This window comes from Hevea brasiliensis, chromosome 7 (assembly GCF_030052815.1).
Source record: "Hevea brasiliensis isolate MT/VB/25A 57/8 chromosome 7, ASM3005281v1, whole genome shotgun sequence".
NCBI classification, from domain to species: Eukaryota; Viridiplantae; Streptophyta; class Magnoliopsida; order Malpighiales; family Euphorbiaceae; genus Hevea; species Hevea brasiliensis.
The window spans coordinates 103,076,509-103,100,290 of record NC_079499.1 but is presented as its reverse complement, the minus strand read 5'-3'; the positions used below and the strand labels follow the sequence as shown (position 1 = coordinate 103,100,290).

Sequence of the window (23,782 nt, the reverse complement as noted above, 5' to 3'; positions counted from 1 at the left end):
TGTCATAGAGTCAATGCCATTAATCCTCTAGAGAAGCTGCACATTGATTATTAGAATTCTATAATTCATTGCTCGATTAGATGTGTTGTTGCCTCTTATTGAATGAAACCAACTTTTCAACACTATTTTTCATTAAATTCTTGTCAAAGCAAGAGAGAGAGTGTTTTGAGAACCCAAAAGTTGAAAAAAACTATTGTTTCTATTCCATAACCTGTGAATATTTTATTAATTTGTTGGGGGCAGCGCACTGGTGTTAAGCAGTTTTGTGGAAAGTGACCTGATTTTAGACCTTGTTTTCAACCCAGGCACTGGAGTTTCATAATGATCTCTAGCAGCATGACTGAACTTATAGTATTCCCAGAAAGAGTACACACATCTCTTTCTTTCTCTTCAAGTCATTTCCTGTTGGGACTTTCTAGTCATTCTTTTACATCGGAGGTGTACATCTAATTGAGAAATCAAGCAAGTAAAAGTGGCACACTTGTATATCACCTAGGCCGTAGAAGCTGCATGTTTTGCAGTTGTTGACATGTTTTTTTAGCACGACTCTCCCTCTTTCCACAATGCCTCTCCTACCCCATTTTGAACAAGTTTTGAACTTCAAACCTCCTGCTTAAGTTCAGGCTTTTATTGCCAACTCTGGTCAAATATTTTTAGTATTATTGGTAATTAAGCACTTAAATTAAATTTTCTTTCATTTTTCCAGATGAAAATTAGCAAAAAGATGTTTATTTCACGCATAGAAATGCAAGATTTTCTATGGATTCAGAGACCAGTACTGAACAGTAGTGCTTCACCAAGATAGCAAAAAGATAGTGTACTTTTGTATTCTGTAACTCATTAAGGTGTCACAAGCCAACACTCCCCTGTTAATTTACAGAAAGACTCCATGCAGACTAGAACCTAGTGCAATATTCATCAGTTCTTGCAAGTTTACACTTCTACCATGTTTATAAAACCATATATATTTTATATATATACATATATATAAATAAAAATCTAGCTATTTTAATTTTTCTTCCTAGACGTATCTAACTATGGATGAAAGCTCAAAATCGTCAAACGTAAGAGGGAACTCTTGAAGTTGCTTGACAAAATTTTCCCATTTTAATTATGAATTGGAGGATTTTTTTTGGGGCCAGTATAGTCCATCCCCAGTAATTCTTCTGCATCTGGGGGCGCCCCATTTCCTTTGGATGTGAAGGAATTATCTTCATGGTCCTTGATCTTCTCTACTTCATTAATGTTTTTTGCCACTCGCAAACTCCTTCCTGCAAAGAGAAGGGAGAAAAACTGTTAAAGGAATAGCTCTGCAATTGCATATGATCATCAAATCTTGGCCAACTTTAAAGATTCAAGAATCAAGAAAGAAGCTAATAGAAATTAATTACCTCTTGCACCAATGGAAACAAAGCAAAGCAAGAAAAAGGCCACAAGAAGAAGATTCTTGCATGAAACTTTAGCCATCTAAACTAAAGCCTTGTGGGTCTGTGATCTGAGCAGTAGCAGTAGTGTTGGTTGTTGATTTGTTTAGGCTCTTCAAGATTGATCACTTATATAGAAAATTGGACATACCCACATACTTAGACATGTGTAGCAATCGAGTGTGACCTAAATTTTGTAGTAATTCTACGTGAACAAATGTGGTCTTGTAAGTGTCAAAATCAATGTCTCACTGCTGTCTTTGCATGAAAATGCTAGCACAGGCAACACCTTCCTATGGCAAATCCTATACCTATAAATCCATCACTTCTTCTCTCTTCCCATATATCTCTATCCAGTTTGTGTCTCTGTAGTGGCTAGCTACATCTTCCTTCCTTCATTAACTTTGTTTAATTAGTTAATTACCCTGTAATTAAGCTAATGTAATTCAAGTGTTGGGCTAGTTAAATTTTCTCTATTAATTAAATCTATTATGATCTGTCTCTTCTTCTTCCATTCTAATGGCCTTTTATCCATGCTTACACATATTTGCATTATAATTATTCACTAATCCCATTTCTTTTTTATTCACTTAAAATGGTAAAAGAAATTTAACAAAATTCTGCATTAGGAGGTTATGTTTAATAGGCTGTAATGCAATCAAATTGTTAATTTACTTGATGGTAATTAAGGAAAAAGTAATGCAAATTATATGACAATAATTGCATTTGTGATTAATTAATTTGTCTTATATAATTAGTATTTTTCATTTGTTTGGAAGCTTATAGTGGATTAGGAAGACAAATAATAAGCTAGTGGTGGATTGAATTTATTAGAATTTAAGAGATGAGGGAACAGCTTCAAGCATGCTAGATTTCTGGGGCCCTAATTCTCTTTTAAGCTTAAAAGCAAGAATTTATGAGCATTGCATTGCATTGCATACATGGAATTTACTTATATAGATTGCTAGAAGACACCCAGAGAACAAAATAACCTAACCCTAATTTTATTTATGAGTTGAAGTCATAATTAGGGGTTTTTTTGGATTATTCAGAGGCAGATTAATCATGGAAAAAACCATGCATTAATTAATGGAGGGAGAAGAACCGACATAGGTGGAGGCTACCATCACTTTCGGATAAGCTGATCAAATTTATTGTACCAAAAATCACGTGAAATTCACTGTGGACAATCTACTTAATGGACCCTCATTGTCCTCATATTCAACATACACTAAACATGATTAGTCTCCCCAATTAAGGCTTAAGACAAAGATATTAATGTTTGATATATAATTGATCAATGAATTTCATGTAGTAACATGTTCTACTAACTTATGATAAACCTAACAGGTTAACTCACTTTATAAGTGATGCTGCCTGGTATTTTCTAGTGGTTGAGAGATGTGGTTTGATTTGGGATTACTTGAAACACAAAAAGAGATAGGTTGGCGGCTTAATGATTGCTACTCCGACACTCAAATTAGACAGGGTTCTCTAGACTATTATGAGAATTGTAGAAGACTTACTTGTTTAGGCATCGGGGGCATATTTATATGGTGATGAGAGATTTTCCAACATGATAAATGAGATTCAGTTAATAAATGCCAAACCGTACACTACGAAAACGTATCATGTCAACGTAATTCCCGGTGATGATTCTGCTTGCTTTTTCTAATGGCTTGTTTTGCGTCTGCATCGGATAGAGCTTGCCCTTCTCAATTCGACCTCTATCCAAGTTCCATCTTAATTAATTAGTCTGACCATACCATGTCCAGATGATTTAACTTATATCTATGAGCCAATGTTTATTTATAAAAAAAAACTGAGGTCTGATTTCTATGTTAGAAGGTGTAATTCTTATAATAAAATTTTATTTTCTTTGGTATTTATTAAGAAATTCAAATTTTTTAGAACATTTTCCTATTTGATTAACATAAATTGAGGTGAAAATAATAGCTTAAAATAAATATATGTAGACTTAGTTTTCATTCTCATTATTACATTTTCAAAGTGAAACAAACATTAGAATAATAATTTCAAGTAAGATCATAGGTTTCACATTTTCTTTTTTAATCCCTTTTCATCACCAAACATATGCATTACTTATCAAAGGCTAGAATAGGAGAGGGAAGGAGAAATTTCCAAATTTTTCTTTCATTTTATTTTTGGTATTAATTTTTTTTTTTTAAAGAGATGAGAGAAAGATAGTATAATTTTTTTTTTAAATTTAATAGAGACATAATTGATCGAATATTATGGATGGGCTATATCTCACCGTAAAATTTTTTTAAAATAATTATTTTTAATTATAAATTATAAAATTTTTATAATTTAATAATTTAAGTTATAAAATATTTGTTGATTTGATTCGATTAACCGAATTATGAGGATTGATTTACAACCCTAATGACATGGATGAGAAATGTTAATGAACTTTCTTTGCAGCCTCTTCTAGCTGACAAACAAATATTTCTCCACCAATCTTGTAGCTGTTGTTTCTTGAAAAGCTCTCTCAATGCTTCCACACACACACACACATATATATTCACAAACCCTAATGTCAACCTTAATTATTCTGAAATTTCCCCAATTTTCACAATTATGCATTGTTAAAGAGACAAGATATATAGATTTGATCTCCCCCATATAAATCAGACAATTATTAAATTGGCTTCATTGAACATGCATGAACCCTTTGCTATCAACTATTTAAAATAACAGTCACCAATTTTTTTTAACAGAGTGTTGATATAAATTTCATATCGAAAAGTATAAATATAAAAAGGTAAATATAAATAGTTAAATTATAATATTGACTTGACTAGTCATTTTAATTTATAAAACAATCTAATTACTTGCTTTTCTTGATCTAACTTTTAGATTAAAATTATAATCAGTCCATTTTCTTTTTTCAAATCAAACAAATGCCTAAGTTGCACCTTATTAGTTTGGTGGATGGGTGTAAACCATTTTCTAGGGTACAATTACAGGGCAATTTCCATCAAATGTCACACCCTGCACTTGTGAATCCTACTATTTGTTGACTGCCACTCTGCCGGTACGGCACTTGAAAGTTTAGAGGGCAGGGCCCTTGAATGGTTCAAGTGACCTAACAACAATGAACTCATTGCCTGTCCTTGATATTTGGGGGCCCTCCAATATTTCAAATAACCTAACATTTTGTACAGTCCAATCCATTGGTGAATTTTGGCCCACTTTGAGATTAAAAATTTAAAAGGGAGGGCTTTTTTATTTTATATCACTAATTTGGAGGAGACTCTTGTCACTTCATCAAAAAAGGCAATTTAGAGGTAAGTATTATTTAATTTAAATTAAATTAAATAAATTAAATTATTTTAATTTAATAATTTAATTTAATTTTTCAAATAATTCAATTCAGCTTACTTTTATATTTTGAGAATTTCAATTATTTAAATTTAATTGATTTTTTTAAAATCAATTAAATCAAATTGAATCGAATTATTTTATCAAATTTTAAATTAATTTATTTTTATATAAAATTTACGAATTACATGTAATTTTATATATATGAATTATTTAATTTCATTGATAAATAGTTATTAGATTCAAATAAAGATTAAAATCAAACTAAATAACTTAAAAATTAAATTTTAATTTAAAAATTAATTGAAATTAAAAAACGATCAATTCAAACTGAATCAAACCAGAATAGAACAGTTCGATTCGGTTCAATTTTTTATTTATTTTAATTTAATTTTTAAAATATAATAATTTAATTAATTTAATTTTGAAGATTTAATTCGATTCAATTCAATTTGAACCTTTGCAACCCCTTTCAACACTTGGGTTTAGGCTCAACAATATTGGGTTTGAAACAAATCGTTTTGTCTCAAACAATGAGTCCCACGAAAAGGAGTATAATTAATTTTATGGGCTTTTGTTTAAATTTTTTTTTTGGCTTTGAAGGTAATTTGTAATTTTAATTTTTTTTTTAAATTTTAACTTTCAAAATAAATATCATTTAAATTTAAATGAAAGAAATTATATATCAAAGTATTATTTTTATTAGTATTATAATCTAAATTGTGTACTTTTAAAATTTATTTTTATTATTATCAATTAATTTTTATTTAATAATATTAAGATTGCTTTTAAAACTATGATATCTTAAGTAAAGTATATATATTATTAGCTGACTAATTATTAATTAACAAGCAACGGCAACATTTTCCTGTTCAAAAATCATGCTTAAATGATGAGAATTGATTTGATGATACAAAGGAGACAACATAATTGAGAATGGGGCTGCCTGTGTCCCAAAACCATGACCAATCTCAAAAGAAAACAACTAGATGGGCAGATTGTGACCACTCTCAACTAGAGAGAGAGAGAGAGAGAGGTCCACCACACAGCCCCACAATTCCTAGCCCAGCCAATCCAATGCCAACCCTTATCGAACCAGCAGTAGCACGATTGGACACTAATCACCCACATTTAAGCCTTGAAAATGATGCCCTATACATCCCCAAATTATGCCATAGTATGGTCCGCCTCCCCCCCAAGCTGTTGGAGCCCGTGGTCCATCACGTGCCTCCACTGATGGCTAATTATAATTAATATATTTTAAACACCTATCAAAATCATATTTAATTATTGATAAAATAATAAAATAAAAATAAATAATTATTCTGTTTTATTAATATAGAATAATTTATTTTTTCTATCATGTTTGGACTCATAGAAGTAGCCATCACAATGTGGGTATAGATTGCTTCTCACTTGTTGGGTTGTAGATTTTAGGTCATTTTCAGATTTTGGTTTTTGCATTCTATTTATGTGCTATACGCTGCGTATAAGTGATTTTATTTAGAGGTTTAAAGGTGCAACATCACGTGCCTTTGTTCCTCCTTTAACGTAGACTATATATTATTTTAAAAATCAGACTAGATACGATGATTCATACAATGGACTGATTAATTAAGAGTCTATTTGATTTAATCATCATAATTAATAGTTTAATATTAATAATTAAAGTTGAAAAAAAAAATCATACTTATGAAAATGATAATTAATAGTTAATGACGTTGTGTGGACAACTAATTAAAAAAAATTATTATTATGGTTTGAGGTATTGGTGATGTAGCTTTTAACTAAGTAAATGAGATTTACTAAGTAATTAAAAATTATTTTTAATGAATATTTAAAATTAGAAAATAATAATTATATTTTAAATAGTTTTAAAATTGAAATGTAATATATATATATATATATCTTCAAAATTGATTAATGGAATAAAATTAAAAAAAATAATTTTACAAAAAATTTGACTTATTTTAAAAACATATTATTTTTTTAATTACCGAATTAATTGAATTACCTCGAATCACTTCATTATTTAATTTAATTATAAATTTAAATTAATTTAAAAATCGATTCATTAATTTACTCATTTAATAAACTAGTTCAATTCGGATTTAATACTTTAATCTAACTTGTCCTATTAAAATAATAATATTTCAAAAATTATATATATATATATTAATATGATAACAATAATAATTCATTAAGATAAGTTGGGCCTGATCACAGGCCCAGGACAGGTCTCAGGAGTCAGGTGAATCCCTGCCCCTGGATGGACTTATTCCAGGTATAAACAAAAACAATTGTAATCCAAACATGGAAACATCAATCCTCTTAACCAAACAGATCCCTTCATCATCGATCCCGCGCTTCTTCGAAGACGACCACAGTCATGGTGCTAGAAGCAAAAAACTCTTCACTCTCGAATTTGCTCTTTCATATTTGCGTCAATGTCTAATCCAATCATCATCTCCGACGACGAAGACCAAAAGACTCCACTACCGTATCTACCCAAAAAACCCAGAACTGGACCTGACCCGCTCCCTACTATTCTCGTGCTCGACGATGACCCGACCCCACAGAAACTACGGCCTGCCTCCTCCTCATTCTCCTCCACTCCCTCTTTCGTTGCCGACACTCCAATGTCTGATATCTCTATCGTGAAATGCACAATGGGGACTTCAAATCCCCAAATTGTGGTTTCCAATTGCGATCCAAAGCCCTCAGGTTATTTATTTACTTTTTTTTTTTTTTTTTTTTGGGGGGGGGGGGGGGGGGGGGGTGTGGTGGTGGTATCATGCTGATTTGCGCCTGATTGCGAATTGTTTTGGCGGTTCTCCTTTGTTTACAGTGGTTGCTTGCTTTCAATTTGGGAGCTTGGTGAAATGACTGGAAGTGATATTTAGTGGTTCGAAATTAGGGTTTCACATTTGCTTTTATTTCGTTTCTTTGGGTTATAGACGGTTTTGTTGATCTTTAGTTACATTATTATCATCTTTATCGTTTTATACATTTGGCTTTAGTAATTTGTGAATTGTTATGCATTTTTCACTGCTGAGTTTAGGATTTTAGTCAATTTGTAGGATGCAATCAGTGTGTGTATGAAGAAAACTTCGATGTCTAAGTGTTTTCATGGCTGAATTAAATTTCACACACACACACGTATTGGGTGGTTAATGCTAGCTGACATCCGGCTTGTTAGTCTTTCTGTCATTCTCATAATTCCCAGTTACCAAGTGTTTATTTCTGTAAATTTCTGCATTATTAATATAGTCCTTAATAGTTTATACCGTTCCTTGTGGCTGCTGTATCTTTCTCTTGTTCTTTATTTTTGGGCACCTAGAAGCACTGATGATTGTATGATTTTCTGTTTGGATGAATTAGATTTATTTTGTTTGTTTTGAGTTCTTCCTGACATCATTGTCAATTTAGGGTTATCCATGAAATATTAGTCAATTTGAAATCCTAAGTAGATCTGTTTGCAGTTATGGTACTTTTTTTCAGCATATTTCTTGACTGTTTTGTGGAGTTCTTCAAAATTTTATGCTTGACAGAAATAGTTTCATTATGGAATCATTATTTCTCTGAATTAACAGTTTTTTTTTTCTTTACTTTTCTTCTTTTAATCTCTAAAAGGAAATTGTGGATTTATGTGTTTGGAATCCGAAAATGATGAATCGGAAAGTGAATCTGTAATGGGAAATCAGAAGAACACAACAATGGGTAATAGTGATGATGAGATAGAGAAGACGGGGTGGAGTTCTAGACTATTTGCTTCCATTGATTCACTTGGTATGGTGATGTTCAATTTAAATAATGTTATTTTTTTCATTAAAAAAAAAAACCCTGAAACTCCAAATGTTTTTCTGTAAATTCAAAAGATAGCGGTCCCAACACTTGGAATCCATTTTCTTCTATATCTACTGAAGTTATGGAAATATTATCAGGGGATGGTAATCTGGCTCAAGCATCAGGGGACACTTCTTCCCAATCCATTTTCTTGCAAGGTGATATCAATCAGGTAATTCTTCATGAAGAAAATGCTAGGAAGACTAATTTTCATTTTCTAGTTGTTGAATGTAATCTGTATTGCTTTCTTATAGGAGTACTGTATTACTAGAGAAGAAACTGGATGGCATGATAACTGAAGAAAAAAGAGAAACTGGGATTGTGATAATTTTGTTTTTAAGATGTGCATGCCTTCTGTCTCTTATCTTCCATTTGCATTTTATCTTGTTTTATTGGAAATAAACTAGATGAAAAAAAAAAAAAAAACAAGTCATTCCATATGTTACTCTGTTGGTTCAGCATATCCAGAAATGTTTTTAAATCCTACATGCACCAAGGAAAAATTATCATGGATCTCTTGAATTATATATACTGTGTTTAGACTTTAGACTGCTTTATTTTGGGAATGATGAATAGTTTTACAAAAATCTCAGAAACCCTTAGTTTAATTTGGGATTCTCAGGTGTGACTCTAACCCTTTATATGATGCTAACAGGACATTGGCTGTGAAGATTAAGGAATTCTAATCATGAAAAATTAGAAATTTCTATCTTCTTTTTATTTTTTAGCAACTTCATATGGAATTCAGATCAGATTCTAAGAACCCCTAAATTAGTCCTAAATTTCTTTATAGCCTGCGCACAATTTAGGAAGAAGCATTGCAGTTTTAAAATCTCAACTTTTATGTGTTTTCTTCTGTTCAAAATTATAAATACACCGCTTTCATATAGAATTCAGATCAGATTCTAAGAATCCCTAAAATCAGCCATGATTTTCCTACTTGTCCAACCATTAAAATATTTCCATAAATTAGCCACAAAATTATTGAAAAGTTACTGTTTGTGGCACTGTGCACAATTCAGAAACATTGCAGTTTTAAAATCTTAATTTTTCTGTGTTTTCTTCGGTTCAAAATTATACATATACCTTTGGCTTCCTTAACATTTCCAGAATACAGCACTTAACCTACCAATTAGTTGCATATTGTCTCTGCACCATCAAAAGCTCCCTAAAAAGGCATCTTCTTACTGCAGCATAGGGTCCATTTGGTCAATATAGTCATTCCCTCTTTGTTATCCTATATCAAATTGTAGTCACACAAAATCAATTCAGCCTTAATTCCAAACTATTTGGGTTGACAAATTGTATAGACTGTAACAATTTTTTTCTGTCCAAGAAAGGCATAGAGAGAGAAAGAGCTTAAATATATTTATTATTTGTGCCCGTGCACCCTTTTGGGGGTGGGGGATTAAAAAATATGTTCAAGTTCAAATAAAAGATAATGTGTGAAAAATCCTAAAAAGAATATGTGTATGGGAAAAGATGAAATCTTATTTATATAACTGTCAGGTGCACTTTGGGGTTGGGGGGGTTGTGGGGGGGGAGGGGTGGGTGGGGGTGGGGGTGGGGGTGGTGGTGTTATATAGATGTTCTAGGTTGAAGAAAAGATGACATGAGTGAATAATCTTATAAACTATGTATGTTTAATGAAGATGAAATCCTATTTATCTCATTGTCAGGTTTATGATGAAACCTTTGATATCATTTAATGTGCTTAAGTTTTCAATTCTCTATTCTAACTGAACAAAGTGGCTGTAAAGGTTGCATGCCAATGAATTTCAGAACTTAGTAAAGATTTGTACGTATGCACCAAAGTTATATTGCTTGTTAACTAATGGAAATTTCAAACTTTTCATGATGATTTTATGTCCTTGCAAAACGATAGCAAGGATAATAAATCATAGATCATTGTTTTGGCAAAACCACCCTTTTATGTAAATCTGAGAGATGTATACTTCTAAAACATTAATTCGTGGCTTATGCTCAACCTTAAAAGGTTAAAATTGAAAAGGTAAATATCTAGAGTTCAGACCCATAAGATCATATTTACAAATAAGACAAGAAATAAAATTGAGATTGACACTTTCCTCCTAATTCTCTACATATAAACCTTTTCTCTCTATTGAAAAGAAAATTCTTTATGTTGAATTGATAATCTGGAAATGGTTATGTTTATTGTTCCCATGCCACCAAATGAAATCAATCAAGAATAATGCAGTCTCCTTGATTTTAAAGATTATAACATGAATGTTTGTTCATATTAAAGAACTTTGTTTTGAAAATGAAACTCTTATGGGCAATCTATTCCCATAGTTCCTTTAACTTAGTTTCAATGATTAAATTTCCTTGTAAATTTTATTTCTTTGCAATTAATGATTTCATTATTGCGGTTGGAGAGAGAATAACTTAGAGGGCAAAGGATTTCAGAGAGCAAAAGAGAGAAGAAAGAGAGAGTGTGGACCTTTGCTTTTATTTTCCCCATAAGAGGTTGAGTTCTGGATTTCAGTTTTCAAATTTCATGGGTGGGCCTTGAAAGAGTTTCATAATTGCTCTTATTGTCGTATTTTGATGGGTAGTTTAACGAGAGTATGTTTGACAAAGCAATTATTCCTTTGCAAACTTTTGAACTTTGCTACTTAGTGACATTTGCTTTTATCATTTACTGGGTGCTTTACAGTGACCATTATTTCCACTTGGTTAATTTTCATTTTTATGATTCAATGATGTTGGACCAGGTAAGTAGTCCTGATAGAGAAGATTTTAGCATGGAACAGATGAGCAGGACTGTAAAACCCAGAACTAACGTTAATTCTGACAAGAATAGTACAAAGAAGGTAGCGGGGAAGAAGAAGATGACAAAAGAGGAAAGAATTCGATTAACAGAAGAAAAAAAGCTCAAAAAAGAAGTAAGTATCTTGGCAATCATGTTGCACCTTTAATGGTAGTTCGCTTTATGCATAATAAGTAACTAGAATCTATTGTACAGCAAGAGAAGTTGCAAAAAGCAGCTTTGAAGGCTCAAACTGCAGAGCTGAAAAAATTGGAGAAGGAAAAGCAGAAGTGGGAAAAAGGGAAGTTAGCTCTAAAATCTATAGTTGCTGAGTTTGATTCTAAGGTAGTTGAACAGGGTTCAGTTGGAGGTGAGGTTCATCTCTGAATATTTTTCCTCTATTCTTTATAAGCAGATTCCTCATTCAAATACCTGCTTCTTGACTATTTATACTTTATTAGTACAGGACATTTGCTTATCAGGTTTGCTGAGAAAGGCCTTACATACCGCATAACATCAAATCCAATTGAAAAATCAATTGTCTGGACTATGAGTGTTCCAGAACATATTTTGCAGGTAATTAATTGTTGGTAGATATTGTAAATGCATGGTAATTCTAAGGTTTTAGACAATGTGATAGATTGTCAATTTTCTTTTGAAGGTAAAAGGTACTTGTAGGTTCACATTGTGGCCTATTAGATACCTAATAAGGGTGCATACTTCCCATTATTATGCTTTAACATATATAATTATTTTAAAAATTTTGCAGCTTTCTCCTGAAGGAACCGAGGTACGGTATGTGTTACTTGTATATGAGGCTGAGGAATTCTGCAATCTTGTTATCAATGAATCACTTCTGGACCATGTTTCTAGAGTTCAAAATTGTTATCCATCTTATACAATTTGCTATCTCACAAATAAGCTGATGGCTTATATCAATAAAAGGTGAGGAATTTTTAAGCTAATTCTTATAGGAATTTTAACTGTTTTGGACTTTTTGTCAGACAGTTGTCTGTTTTATGACTTTATGCCATGTGGCTTCACATAAAATTGGGCTTTTGCTGGCTAATATTCAATCATGATTTGCATTATTTGGTTATAAGAATAAGGTGAAATTTGATGTGATATTGAGTTTGTTCATGGGAAAAGAAGTAATACAAAAGGATTTGAGTAAGAATTGTTGAATTGGTGATAGTCAAGTCAAAGTATCAAACTTGATTACATGTCTATTCTAACCCAAGGGGAGCTAATGCAGGCATATAATTAAGTTTAGGGGTTTATTCATATTACCATGTTACCAACTTGGCCAAATTTACAACTGTTGACAATTTTTTGAAAATGTAATATTATTCATCCCTCCATCCCCTCTCCTCTCTCTCTCTCTTTCCCTTTTTTCTTTCTTTTGACTTGTGAACTTCCTTATTTCTTTGCATTAATACTTTGATAGTCTTTTTCATCCGAGGAAATTGATTTGTCTGTTTAATGAAATTGGAGTGGGGTCAGTTCTTGTATTTGTGAGTTATTGACTAATGCTTGATGTCAGTGATTCATCAAGAAAAGTGGATGATTTTCATTGCTTATGTTGTTTTTTAGTGCGTGTATATATATTGTTTGCAGGCTCAATTGCTCATAATAAATTGTTCACACTAGTAGATGTACATTTGTAACTTAGTTTTTCTGGATGCCAGCTTAGAGAAAATTCTCCATTTTCTATGGCACCTCGCCACCTCCCAATAAATAGTGGTTTTAACAAAATCTAGAGTGGTCTTATTTGTGTATTTTGCTATCTGTTTGCTTTGCTTATTCTTGAAATCTACCATTGCATTAATTGTAACAAGGACAATGGGAATGTGTAGGGAAAAGGAACAATACAAGAACCCAGAAAATGATAATGCTTGGAGATGTCCACCTATTGAAGAGGTCATAAGATATTACTGAATTAAAATTCATAGGATATTAAGAACTTTTTATATGGCTATATGCAGACCTTTTGAAGAAGCTGAGCTATTTTTATCTTCTGCTGGACTTTCCCTACAGGTCCTGGCAAAACTGACCACTCATTATTCCAGGGTACATCATAGGCATTGTAGAGATGAAGCTGAACTCGCTGAACATATTGTGGGTTTGACTTGCAGCCTGGCAACTTGCCAATATAGGTTCTTAATATTTATGTCTTACTGTCATAGCTTCATCTCAAATATTTTAAGAGTTAAAAATATCTTATCCATCTACTTTAGCTGATCAAATTTCTGAATCTATCTTATGTTTTATAATAATTGCAGAAATAAGTTAACGCGACTATCTGTGAACGCTAATGGTTCCCTTATCCCAAAGGACTCTATTGACAAGAATTTTATAAAAAAGAGTCCATGGTGAGTAACATTATTCCCAAGTATGTTTTTGCAGATTAGCACTATTGTAATATTTATTAAATACTCTTTATGGTAGCCATCAAGTTCTTTTCCTATTGTATCAATTGCTTTTCTAATTGAACATTAGTGGTAAGTTTAATGCCCTTCCAATTTGCATTTTCTGTTTGTCATGCAAACTATGTTATAAATCTTGACATGAATGTGCATATTGCTCATGTGCTGTTTTTTTTATGCATCCAGAAAAACTAATTTATGTATTTGAGAAAAATTCAGTATCATGCACACATTACTTTTGCACTGTAATCCTCACCTTCCCTACTTTCCCTTCAGCTTCCAAATTGCAAGAAAGTAATGAACGTTGCATTTGGGATATCTACTAGGAGTGTTTTTTTTTTTTTTTTAACAAAGAAAACCCAATTGAATGTGTGCGTCTAAGATAAGAGTTGCAGAGATGAGAATGTTAAGGTGGATGAATGGCCATACTAGACTAGATAAAGTCCGTATTGAGAGTATTAGAGAAAAGGTAGGAGTGGTGCCAATTGAAGATAAGTTGAGAGAAGGGAGATTGAGGTGGTTTGGTCATGTGAAGCGTAGAAATACGGAGGCTCCAGTTAGATAAGTAGAGCACATTAGGTTAGAGGATAGAAAGAAAAAAAAGGGGTAGACCTAAATTGACTTGGAGGAGAGTAGTAAATCATGACCTAGAAGCATTACACATTTCTGAGGATTTAACCCAAAATCGTTTAGAGTGGAGAAAGCGAATCCATATAGCCGACCCCAAATTTTTGGGATAAAGGCTTAGTTGAGTTGAGTTGAGTTAACAAAGAAAACCCAAATAGGGGAAGTGGGAAATTTAGGTGATGTAATGGAATAGAATTTCTTCAATTTCATAATATGATTAGATACAGATATGTACGCTCTACTTCTCCTACTTTTCCTATAATTCCTACTAAATACAAATACAATCCAAATAGAAGTAGGAACACACAAATATACTACACAAGTGTGTTTACTTTCAATAACAGGAGAGATCTGGAATATTTACAAGGAAAAAGAAAATGAATCCACTCTCTGAAGCTGAAGTATGGATATAATATCTCAAGTGTAGAGTTTTTTCATCTTTCATTTATTAAGACTCTAGTCTGTAGTAATTGTCTAATTTAAAAAATTAAGCTTGTAAATGGAGAAGGCTGCTCATTATATAAATCCATATGCTATATGGCTCTTAAAAACCATATGCAGAACCTTTACTTTATCGGATTAACTATCTGAAGTAGATGTGATCTGATATGATCATCTAGTTATAGAAAGATGTTGAATTCTCCTTAGGGAATTCCACGACAGATATGAAACCAATGTGGAGTTGTGGACTAAATCTTTTTATTTGCCTTCATTTATGGGTTTGTGATTTTGCGTTCCAAATTCAGGTTAAAAGCTTTGGTAGCTATCCCAAAGGTGCAGCCACGATTTGCTGTTGCTATATGGAAGAAGTATCCTACCATGAAATCTCTTTTACGTGTTTACATGGATCCTAGTATATCGGTAAGTATGAGGAAAAATGCCCCATGTATTTTCTATCTGATACTGACATATAAGATGTGCTCTTGATTTCACCCCCTTCTATAATGGCTATATATTATAATTTTCCATATGGTTCACTTATTCATATGGGTGCATCTTACCATCCTATGAATTGGACTGGCTTCATTGCAAGTTACATAGAACCTAGGATACAAGTCTACCATCCGCATTGAGAAAATATGCTCAGAAATTTAATTGGTCACATTGGATTAGTTTAATTTTGGGATTTCACACAATGAAGTTAAAACATGCACCTTCACCTGTGTTCATACTGCCATTTTCACAGCCTCATATACAATGACTTTCAAGAAACTCACCAGTGCAAAATTTTTTTTTTCTTGTAATTAATGTATGCTAAAATTTGGTTGTTTTGGGAACAAGTGATTAGTTTCAGAAGTCGCCAATGTTTCTCTCATTTCAGAACCTTACTTGTGTTGGTGAATTGCAATTTTGGTTCAAGGGTGCACTTGGGTGGCTTTTTAAAGGGAAGCTAAGGAAAATGATGTGATGTCAGAACTGACTAATATACTGGCCTTTTGAACTCTTTGGGTGTTTTGGGGAAAGGAAACTATAGTTTTTATGGTATTATTTAAATATCATTTCAAGGGTAACTGAATGGGGAAGCTAAGGAAAAGGATGTGACGTCAGAACTGGCCGATACTCTGGTCTTTTAATACTATTTGGGTGTTTTGGGCATAGGAAACTATAGTTTTTATGGTATAATTTAAATGGCAATTGAAGGGAAACTGAACTAATTGAATCGGTTTTTTGGGTTTCATATTAGAGTTGTAGTTAATCACCATGTATATATATATGCACGTATACATAATGTATATGCAGAATAATTATTATTAACTCTACAAGCTTTACATACACATGCATACACAGCATATATATTGACTTTAAGGAATTGTGCCAATTCGTTCACCTGATTGCTTTTGATTACTTGAGCCCACAAGAATTTTCTGAGCAGATAATAATGGAAATGCTGATGATCATAGATGAGTACCTCTATGAAATGGAGGTTTTAGGAACTTGCTGCCCATTGTTTGCCTAAAATTATTGGTATCAGTACCATAAAGCAACCTGGCAACAGTAGCTTAATATTGCTATACAGAGAATAGGAAAAAAGAAACAAAAATAATAAAAACTAAGCCTTAATCTCAAACAATAGGATAAAAGAAAAAATGGAAATAAAGCAAATAATTAGTATCATACATGCTGTCTTAATGATAGTGCTAACAAGTTGACTTTTCCAAACAAGAATATGTTTGTTTAATATTTAATGAAGTTGTAGCTTAAGGGTACAGTATATTTTGAGACTTGAATGAAGGCAAATTGCATCCTGTGACAAAATGTTATGCTAGGATGGAATTGGAAATGAATACTGCTCTAATTTTGAAAAGATTCTTTCTTACTCCAATTCTGAAATTAATTTTCTCAGAGTGAAGAATAGAAAATGTGTCCCTATTTCACAAAGCTTCTGGCTTTGCAAGGGTCGAAGATGTCTATTATACTTAACCTTCTCCTACCTTTTCTCTGAGAGGCCATATCCTCGGTGTGAAGAATCTGGCGAATTGGCCATTAGCTTTACATTTCTTTTTCTTGATTTGTTTCTTTGAAAGGGTTAGCATTTCATTTTAAGACATTTCTCTCCCATCAAATGCCAGGTGCATGAAAAGGAATTTCTGCTCGAGGACTTGACCACAGAAGGTTTACTTGGTGGTGAAAGAAGAGTAGGTCAGATTTGTTCAAAGCGAGTCTACAGAATACTTATGGCTCAAAGTGGAAGCATCAGAACTGATGATGTTGAAGATGGTGCTGATTTTTTCAGGCATCAATCGTCTTGAATAACTTTACAATGCGATTCTTTGTAATCAAGATAGAAGATTATATATATATATAATGTTTGTGATTACTAATTATTTCCTGCCATGCTTTCTTAGCAAGGACAGCTGATGTGCTTCCTGCAATTGAGGATAGCAGTATATTGTTGAAGTTGTAGCTGGAATTCACTACTCTCCAGTGGCATTAGAATTGACTTGTGTCCACAATCCTTAGGTTTCATGATCAGTAGTTATGTTGACAGTCTGATGCGAATCAAATCGATGATCAGGGTAGTGTATATAAGGCGAATCAAGAATTACCCAGCCCCCTTATATATTCCTTTAGATATTTTGAGGGATCTTTAATGCAAGCAAAGGATCTGGCCACTTCAAAGATCCTTGCTGAATTGCACGCAAAAGGAAGAGAGGGAACGTCCCTTGAGTGTGCTTGTGGAGTGTGACAGAGCACGCACATAGAAATCAGCTAGTGGTGTTAGACTAAAGTTGTGGAGAAGAAATCTGTCTGGTCTCTGCATCACTCATGCAGTTATTCCTAAATTTTAAAAGAATTATGGTATTTGATGTGTCACCATTGTCGTGGAGATTGTTTTATTAAATTCCTGTGGATTTTGTTCCTCTGTGTTTCGAGGATGGGGTTTTATGATGAGGGCTAATTCTGTTGGTGAGGGAGGGTGTCATATTAGCGCTTAGGTTACGTCAGGGCTTTTTAAATCTCGAGTGTCATTTTTTCTGTAGTTTTTTTGTCTCCTCTGGTTAGGTTTTAATTCAACTACATAGAATTTGTGATGTAAATGTGCATTTGTTAGGTAAATTTATGGCAAGTGTAGGACACTTGGCCTCCGCAGAAAGAGAAAGGTATATCGGTTGTCCTTGAAGCGGGGTGGCACTTGCAAGGTTGGTTTGTGTTCTGAAATCCACTGGAGATTGTAGGCTTCGCCACTACCACATCTTGTTTATGGGATTGGGATGTTCCTTCCTTCATCCTATGGAAGGTCCCGCCATCATCAACCGAATCACTGTGTCCGTTCGGTTTTGTATTAATTAAAAAAATTAAATTTATTAATTATAAAATTAAATTAAATTAAATTAAAAAATTTTTATTGGGTTTGATTTAATTTTTATTTTAAACTTGCTTTGTTGAACCTTCTAATATTTAAATTTTTATTGTTTGGGCGTGATTTTAAGTTCATATAGTTCGCCTAATATTTTATGAAATTCATAAAATCAACAAATATTAAATACATAGAGCATAAATCAATTAAATTAAAAAATAGATTAGATTCATTAGATCTGATTTTTTCAGTTAAAATTATTTTTTACGCAGCTTTATTTTTGGGCATTCGAAAAATAAATTTAAATTTTTATTTTTTAATTAAAATTAATTAAATTTTTTATTTTGGTTAAATAACTAAAATTTAAAATAAGCAACCTAAACCAAATGGTGTAACATTAACGTCATACTACACTTGGCCACTACTAGTGTCGTTTTTCTTTGCAAATTGCAAAAGACGACATTCTACATTTATTTATTTTTTTTATTTTTCTTTTCAAATTATTGCATTTATTTGCAAACTTAAAATCTCAAATAAGAATTCTTAAAATCAAATTTCATTAAAAAATAAAATTTATTCATTACATATCTTAATAATAATAATAATAATGCAGATGGCCCTCCATAGCCTATTGTCTCCCACCATATCCATATCCCACACACATCATTTCCCCATCAAATCAAAGAAAATTAATTAATTTATACCCTTTATTAGAAAAATAAAAATAGAATTAATGTAGTAATTAATTATAAAATTGAAGCAGACGTCACTGCCATTGCACATCCCACTAACTAACTTGCAAATTTAAACATTCTGCATGTTGTTGCTTGCTCTATATATATATATATAATAGAATTTAGGATCTAGTTTCCTCTATGTGTGCTCTTATGATCATGGAGAAGAGCAAATCTTTCTCAGCTTATTCTAATGCCTATTCAGGAATCCGGCTAGGGTTTGAAGAGCGGTCTAAATCTTATAGCTTCAACGGTCCGGCAACTGGCAAGATAGATGAGCTAGAACCCTCAGGCAATCCTGAGATGAAGAGGAGAAAGAGAGTGGCTCAATATAATATGTATACCATGGAAGGTAAGCTCAAATCATCTTTGAGAAATAGCTTCAAGTGGATCAAGAGCAAGTTTGTTAATAACTATTTTGATGTTTGATCTTCTTCTTCTTTAATTTTTCATCATACTTTTGGCTAATTTGGATGCTTAAATTATTATAAATCCAATTAAAGTTTGTAATTGTGATGTTTATTGAATTTTATGTAAAAGTTGTTGGATTTGGAATTCATCTTTTTTTTTATTATTTAATTTAAAATTTAATACGCTTGATGAATATGATAATAAACGCAGCTAATAGTTGATTTTAATTAGTAAAAGTACAAACAACAAAAAATAATAATAATAATAATTAATTCAATTATGAAATTATTATGTTTGGTATGCGATTGACAGACTAAAAATATTAAATTAGTCATTTCATTGAACAATAATCGAAAAATAAAATTACAATGGAATTAAAAATTTAAGGTAATATATTTCAAAATTAAAGGTATTTTTAAAGTAATTTTATAATATTAAAATTAAATAAATATAAAATTTTTTTTTTGTCTAAATTCGATCTATTATGGACTCAACACACAAAATATACAATGAAATTTATTTTTTGAATATATAAAATTCATATGATTATATCTTGAATTAATAGTGGAAGAGGTATGCAACAATTTCTCATCAAGATAATGCATTTAAGATAAAAATATAATACATTTAAAATAAACAATCATGACCAACTCCTCATTGCAATTGAATCTCTACATTTAAGTACAAAACCAAACAAGTAGCACGTGCAGGCGCGCATGCACACACACATCTTTATAAGACGGCATTGGTAATTTAATTAAGTAGTTGCTTGCACATACATGATCAATGATCAAGAATAGCTTAATTTTTATCCAATCCAAAGAGTTCTGAAATCTTGTCTGGATCAAGAGTACGAAGGTCCAACGTAGAAATAGACCTACGATAACCAGGCATTCCATTGCCTCCTCCTGCATTGTGGTTGATGATATCTGTTATGGAGGCCTGTAAAAGGGTGAAGTTTTGGATATTCCTCATTGCATTAGGATGAGCCTCTGTTCTCATTGTTCTGTTCTGGCGAGAAGGGCGACCAGGAGAAAATGATGGACGTAGTTTTTGCTCTTCCCTGATAGCTATTAAACCAGAAGAAGTGCTACTACTTGCACTGTTTCCTGTTTCTTGCCCACTCGTGTTGGACTCTGAGCACCTCTCCAACTACAACAAAAGATTGAAGAACTTGCATTTGATCACTAGACTAGTAGCCTAATGGCAGAGGGGTTGATTTTAATTTGTGGATATGAGATTATTTTTCTTTTCCTTCTTTAGATTGATGATATTCTTAGCTAAACAAAATAGAATCCTGTTTTTGTGATAAACTAATTGTTAGGAAAGAAAGTAATTGAGGAATGATTCTTACCTCTTTAGAAGATTCAGTGTCTTCTTTGGGTTGTATAGTACTCAAGCTCCTCCTCCCATGGCCTTCATGACCTTCTCGAGAGGTTTTTCTTGATTTCTTGCGCCTATAAGATGGAATAACACAGTCAGGGAATCCATTCATTAATCCAGAAAGGGTTTTACTTAATCATTTCTAAACAACAACATACTTCTTCCGATCATTAGCTTGAGTTGGTTCATCCTTCTCTCTGTGTATTACTGGTAGACCTGAAAGCTCGCACGCCAATGGGCTTGAAGTGAAGAACTGTACACGAAAAATCTTTGTTACCCTTTCAGATGCAGAATCAGGTAGAGTATAAAGGAAAGCAACGATGTGCATACCTGACTTTGAAGAGCAGAAGTAGCAGTACCACGATATGCTGGGTTCAGAGCGAGAAGTGTGGTCAGGAGACCAAAGGAAGAATCAGGAAAATGCCTGAAAGCTTCTTGAAAACTAGGTTTATAATGTTGTGGTGGTCTGAAACTTGTTGGTAGTCTCATTATCTTCCAGTAATCCTCTGGTGGTGAGCCACAAAGCTTGAAAATCCTGTGAAGTTGCTCAACTTCTGTCCTTCCAGGCATAATTGGCCTACCAATGAACATTTCAGCTAACAGGCATCCTGCACTCCACAGATCAATGCCCACTCCATAATCTGTAGAACCCAATAGCAGCTCTGGAGCTCTATACCAGAGTGTTACCACCCTACTTGTAAGGGGTCTTTTTGGTTTAGGAATGAAGAAATTAGCAAGCCCAAAATCAGCAATTTTCAGCCTCCCATCTTTGTCTATCAATAAGTTGGAAGCTTTAATGTCTCGATGTAGAATTCCCCTCTCATGACAGTGCTGGAGGCCTGAAAGCAGTTGATGCATATAGCATTTAACCTGTATCAAACACACCCATATCACCGATGATCAAATTCAAGCTACAAATTTACAAGTTGTAGGAGGAGGTTGGAACCTGTGGTTCAGTTAGCCTCTGGCCTGGACGGGAGATGATTCTAGTTAGATCAGATTGCATGAAATCGAAGACAAGGTAAAGACTGTATTGCATCCTTGATGTGGCTAGTCCTTCGAGCTTGATGACATTAGGATGATCTAGCTTCTGTAGTATCATTATCTCTCTTGCCATAAACTTAATACTCTCAGACTCCGATGTGTCGAACCGAACCTTCTTTAAAGCAACAATCTTCCCAGTGTCTCTATCTCTGGCTTTATACACATTGCTGTAAGTTCCTTGGCCTATCTGCAGAAAGAAAACTTAAGCACAATTCAGATTACGTATAATTATAGATAAGCAAGGGAAATTGATAACAGTACAAAGCTCTAACCTTTGCTAGCTTATCATAAGAATCGGCACTCTTTGGAACCAAACCAGCCAAAACTTCTGTGGGGATGTTATCAACAAGCCACTTAGGCCATCCATCCACAAGCTCATCTCCGCCAATCTTCTTCGAAGTAAATCTTTGCGAGACATTTCTAACACCATCATTCTTTGCTCCTTCTCTAGTAACCAATTTCTCCCCGACTCCATTTAGGACTACCACCCTTTTGTTGTCTGCGTCTTGCCTAAACAACTTCCCTACAGGATCACCCCGCCCATTATTAGGTCTGCCAACATAACCTCGTTCCTGCTTCAAATTTTCTAGTTTCTGATTAAGAGGGGAGGTGGTGGATCTCTTGGTAAGAACACAACCCATCTCTCAAAATCCTCAACTTTTCGTGGAGAAGTGAAGCTGTTATTGCTAGGTGACATAGAAAAGAAAAAGGAAAAGTAAAATGGCATTAAGGGTTGGCAACAAATTGTTTGATCATATAAGAAATGTGAAGGCAAGGGTATACTTGGCCGTCCTTTGGCCAGCATATGTTTTGGAACTTTGTCGCGTCTAGCTCAGCATTCTCCGCCTTGAGGATTGGAGAGAACAATGCGAAGAAAAGGGCTTGTTTCTATTTTCTCCATTATCAATGACTTGGGCTGCGTTCTCGATGCATACATATATTTTTTTCACAATTAATGAAACAGATCCCTTCCACATCAATCCCGCGCTTATTCGAAGACGAACACAGTCACAGAGCCAGAAGCAAAAATTCTCCATTCTCGAATTGGCTCTTTCACAGAGACCATTAATTGCACTTGTTTAATTTTCGTTTTTATGATTCAGTGACATTGGACCAGGTAAGTCGTCCTGATAGAGAAAATTTTAACATGGAACAGATGAGTGGGACTGTAAAACAGACCTGAGCTAACATTAATTCTGACAAGAATAGTACAAAGATAGTAGCGGGGAAGAAGAAGAACACAAAAGAGGAAAGAATTCGATTAACAGAAGAAAAAAAAGCTCAAGATCATGAAGTATCTTAGCGATCATGCTGCACTTTTAATGATATGTTACTTTATGCATAATAAGTAACTAGAATCTATTGAACAGAAAGAGAAATCGGCAAAAGCAGCTCCGAAGGCTCAAAACACTGAGCTGAAAAAATAGGAGAAGGAAAAACAGAACATATTTTGCAGGTAATTAGTTAGTGGCAGATGTTGTACGTGCATGGTAATCCTAAGGTTTTAGACAATGTGGTATATTGTCAGTTTTCTTTTGAAGGTAGGTATTATTCTTATTATGCTTTAACTTATATAATTCCTTCAAAAATTTTGCAGCTTTCCCCTGAAGGAACTGAGGTATGATAGGTGTTACCTGTATATGAGGCTTCTGCAATCTTGTTGTCAATGAATCACTTCTAGGCCATGTTTTTTAGAGTTCAGAACTGTAATCCATCTTATACAATTTGCTGTATATCAATAAAAGTTGAGGAATTGTTAAGCCTATTCTTATATGAACATTAACTTTTTTAAACTTTTTTTTTAGTAAACTACAAGTAGGGCTGAGCCTTTGGTTTAAACAAAACAAAATCAAATCGAATTATTATATTTTAGAAACTGAATCGAATTAAAATGAATAAAAAAATTAAATCAAACTGAATCACTCTATTTCAATTCGGTTTGGTTTGAACCAATCAGTTTTTGAGTTTTGATC

General features: G+C 33.1%; 3 protein-coding genes across 4 annotated transcripts; 1 reads left to right on the top strand and 2 right to left on the bottom strand.

The window, feature by feature from the left end:
* Window positions 1–802: 802 nt before the first annotated feature.
* Window positions 803–1,547, bottom strand: LOC110636404 (protein GOLVEN 2). Its single transcript, XM_021786100.2, has 2 exons — window positions 1,392–1,547; window positions 803–1,271 (listed from the first exon to the last, which is right to left on the bottom strand). The coding sequence occupies exons 1-2, from the start codon at window positions 1,465–1,467 to the stop codon at window positions 1,108–1,110; spliced, it is 240 nt and encodes a 79-aa protein (XP_021641792.2). The 5' UTR covers window positions 1,468–1,547; the 3' UTR covers window positions 803–1,107.
* Window positions 1,548–7,095: 5,548 nt separating this feature from the next.
* Window positions 7,096–17,267, top strand: LOC110636403 (crossover junction endonuclease EME1B). Of its 2 annotated transcripts, XM_021786098.2 has the most exons (12): window positions 7,098–7,493; window positions 8,403–8,558; window positions 8,714–8,787; window positions 11,351–11,521; window positions 11,602–11,755; window positions 11,852–11,961; window positions 12,155–12,330; window positions 13,242–13,305; window positions 13,423–13,541; window positions 13,668–13,757; window positions 15,185–15,299; window positions 17,009–17,267. In XM_021786098.2, exons 1-12 carry the CDS (start codon window positions 7,217–7,219, stop codon window positions 17,186–17,188), a joined length of 1,686 nt encoding a protein of 561 aa, XP_021641790.2. In that variant the 5' UTR covers window positions 7,098–7,216; the 3' UTR covers window positions 17,189–17,267. The 2 variants fall into 2 exon arrangements, with proteins under 2 accessions (XP_021641791.2, XP_021641790.2); XM_021786099.2 differs by lacking the exon at window positions 13,242–13,305 and having other exon boundaries at window positions 7,096–7,493; window positions 13,455–13,541.
* Window positions 17,268–19,987: 2,720 nt separating this feature from the next.
* Window positions 19,988–23,526, bottom strand: LOC110636401 (probable serine/threonine-protein kinase At1g54610). Its single transcript, XM_021786097.2, has 6 exons — window positions 22,082–23,526; window positions 21,712–21,996; window positions 21,096–21,635; window positions 20,924–21,018; window positions 20,737–20,839; window positions 19,988–20,534 (listed from the first exon to the last, which is right to left on the bottom strand). Exons 1-6 carry the CDS (start codon window positions 22,448–22,450, stop codon window positions 20,184–20,186), a joined length of 1,743 nt encoding a protein of 580 aa, XP_021641789.2. The 5' UTR covers window positions 22,451–23,526; the 3' UTR covers window positions 19,988–20,183.
* Between the last annotated feature and the right edge of the window lie 256 nt (window positions 23,527–23,782).

Bases quoted from the DNA above. Each gene is read 5' to 3' on its own strand.
- LOC110636404 (XM_021786100.2), bottom strand. From the start codon at position 1,467: ATGGCTAAAGTTTCATGCAAGAATCTTCTTCTTGTGGCCTTTTTCTTG. The intron at 1,272-1,391 runs GTAATTAATTTC...TTCTCTTTGCAG, and splicing joins TGTTTCCATTGGTGCAAGAG to GAAGGAGTTTGCGAGTGGCA.
- LOC110636403 (XM_021786098.2), top strand. From the start codon at position 7,217: ATGTCTAATCCAATCATCATCTCCGACGACGAAGACCAAAAGACTCCA. The intron at 11,756-11,851 runs GTGAGGTTCATC...TTATTAGTACAG, and splicing joins TGAACAGGGTTCAGTTGGAG to GACATTTGCTTATCAGGTTT. The intron at 11,962-12,154 runs GTAATTAATTGT...AAAATTTTGCAG, and splicing joins TTCCAGAACATATTTTGCAG to CTTTCTCCTGAAGGAACCGA.
- LOC110636401 (XM_021786097.2), bottom strand. From the start codon at position 22,450: ATGGGTTGTGTTCTTACCAAGAGATCCACCACCTCCCCTCTTAATCAG. The intron at 21,997-22,081 runs GTTAGAGCTTTG...TTCTTTCTGCAG, and splicing joins CTTATGATAAGCTAGCAAAG to ATAGGCCAAGGAACTTACAG. The intron at 20,840-20,923 runs GTATGTTGTTGT...TCCATCTTATAG, and splicing joins CAAGCTAATGATCGGAAGAA to GCGCAAGAAATCAAGAAAAA.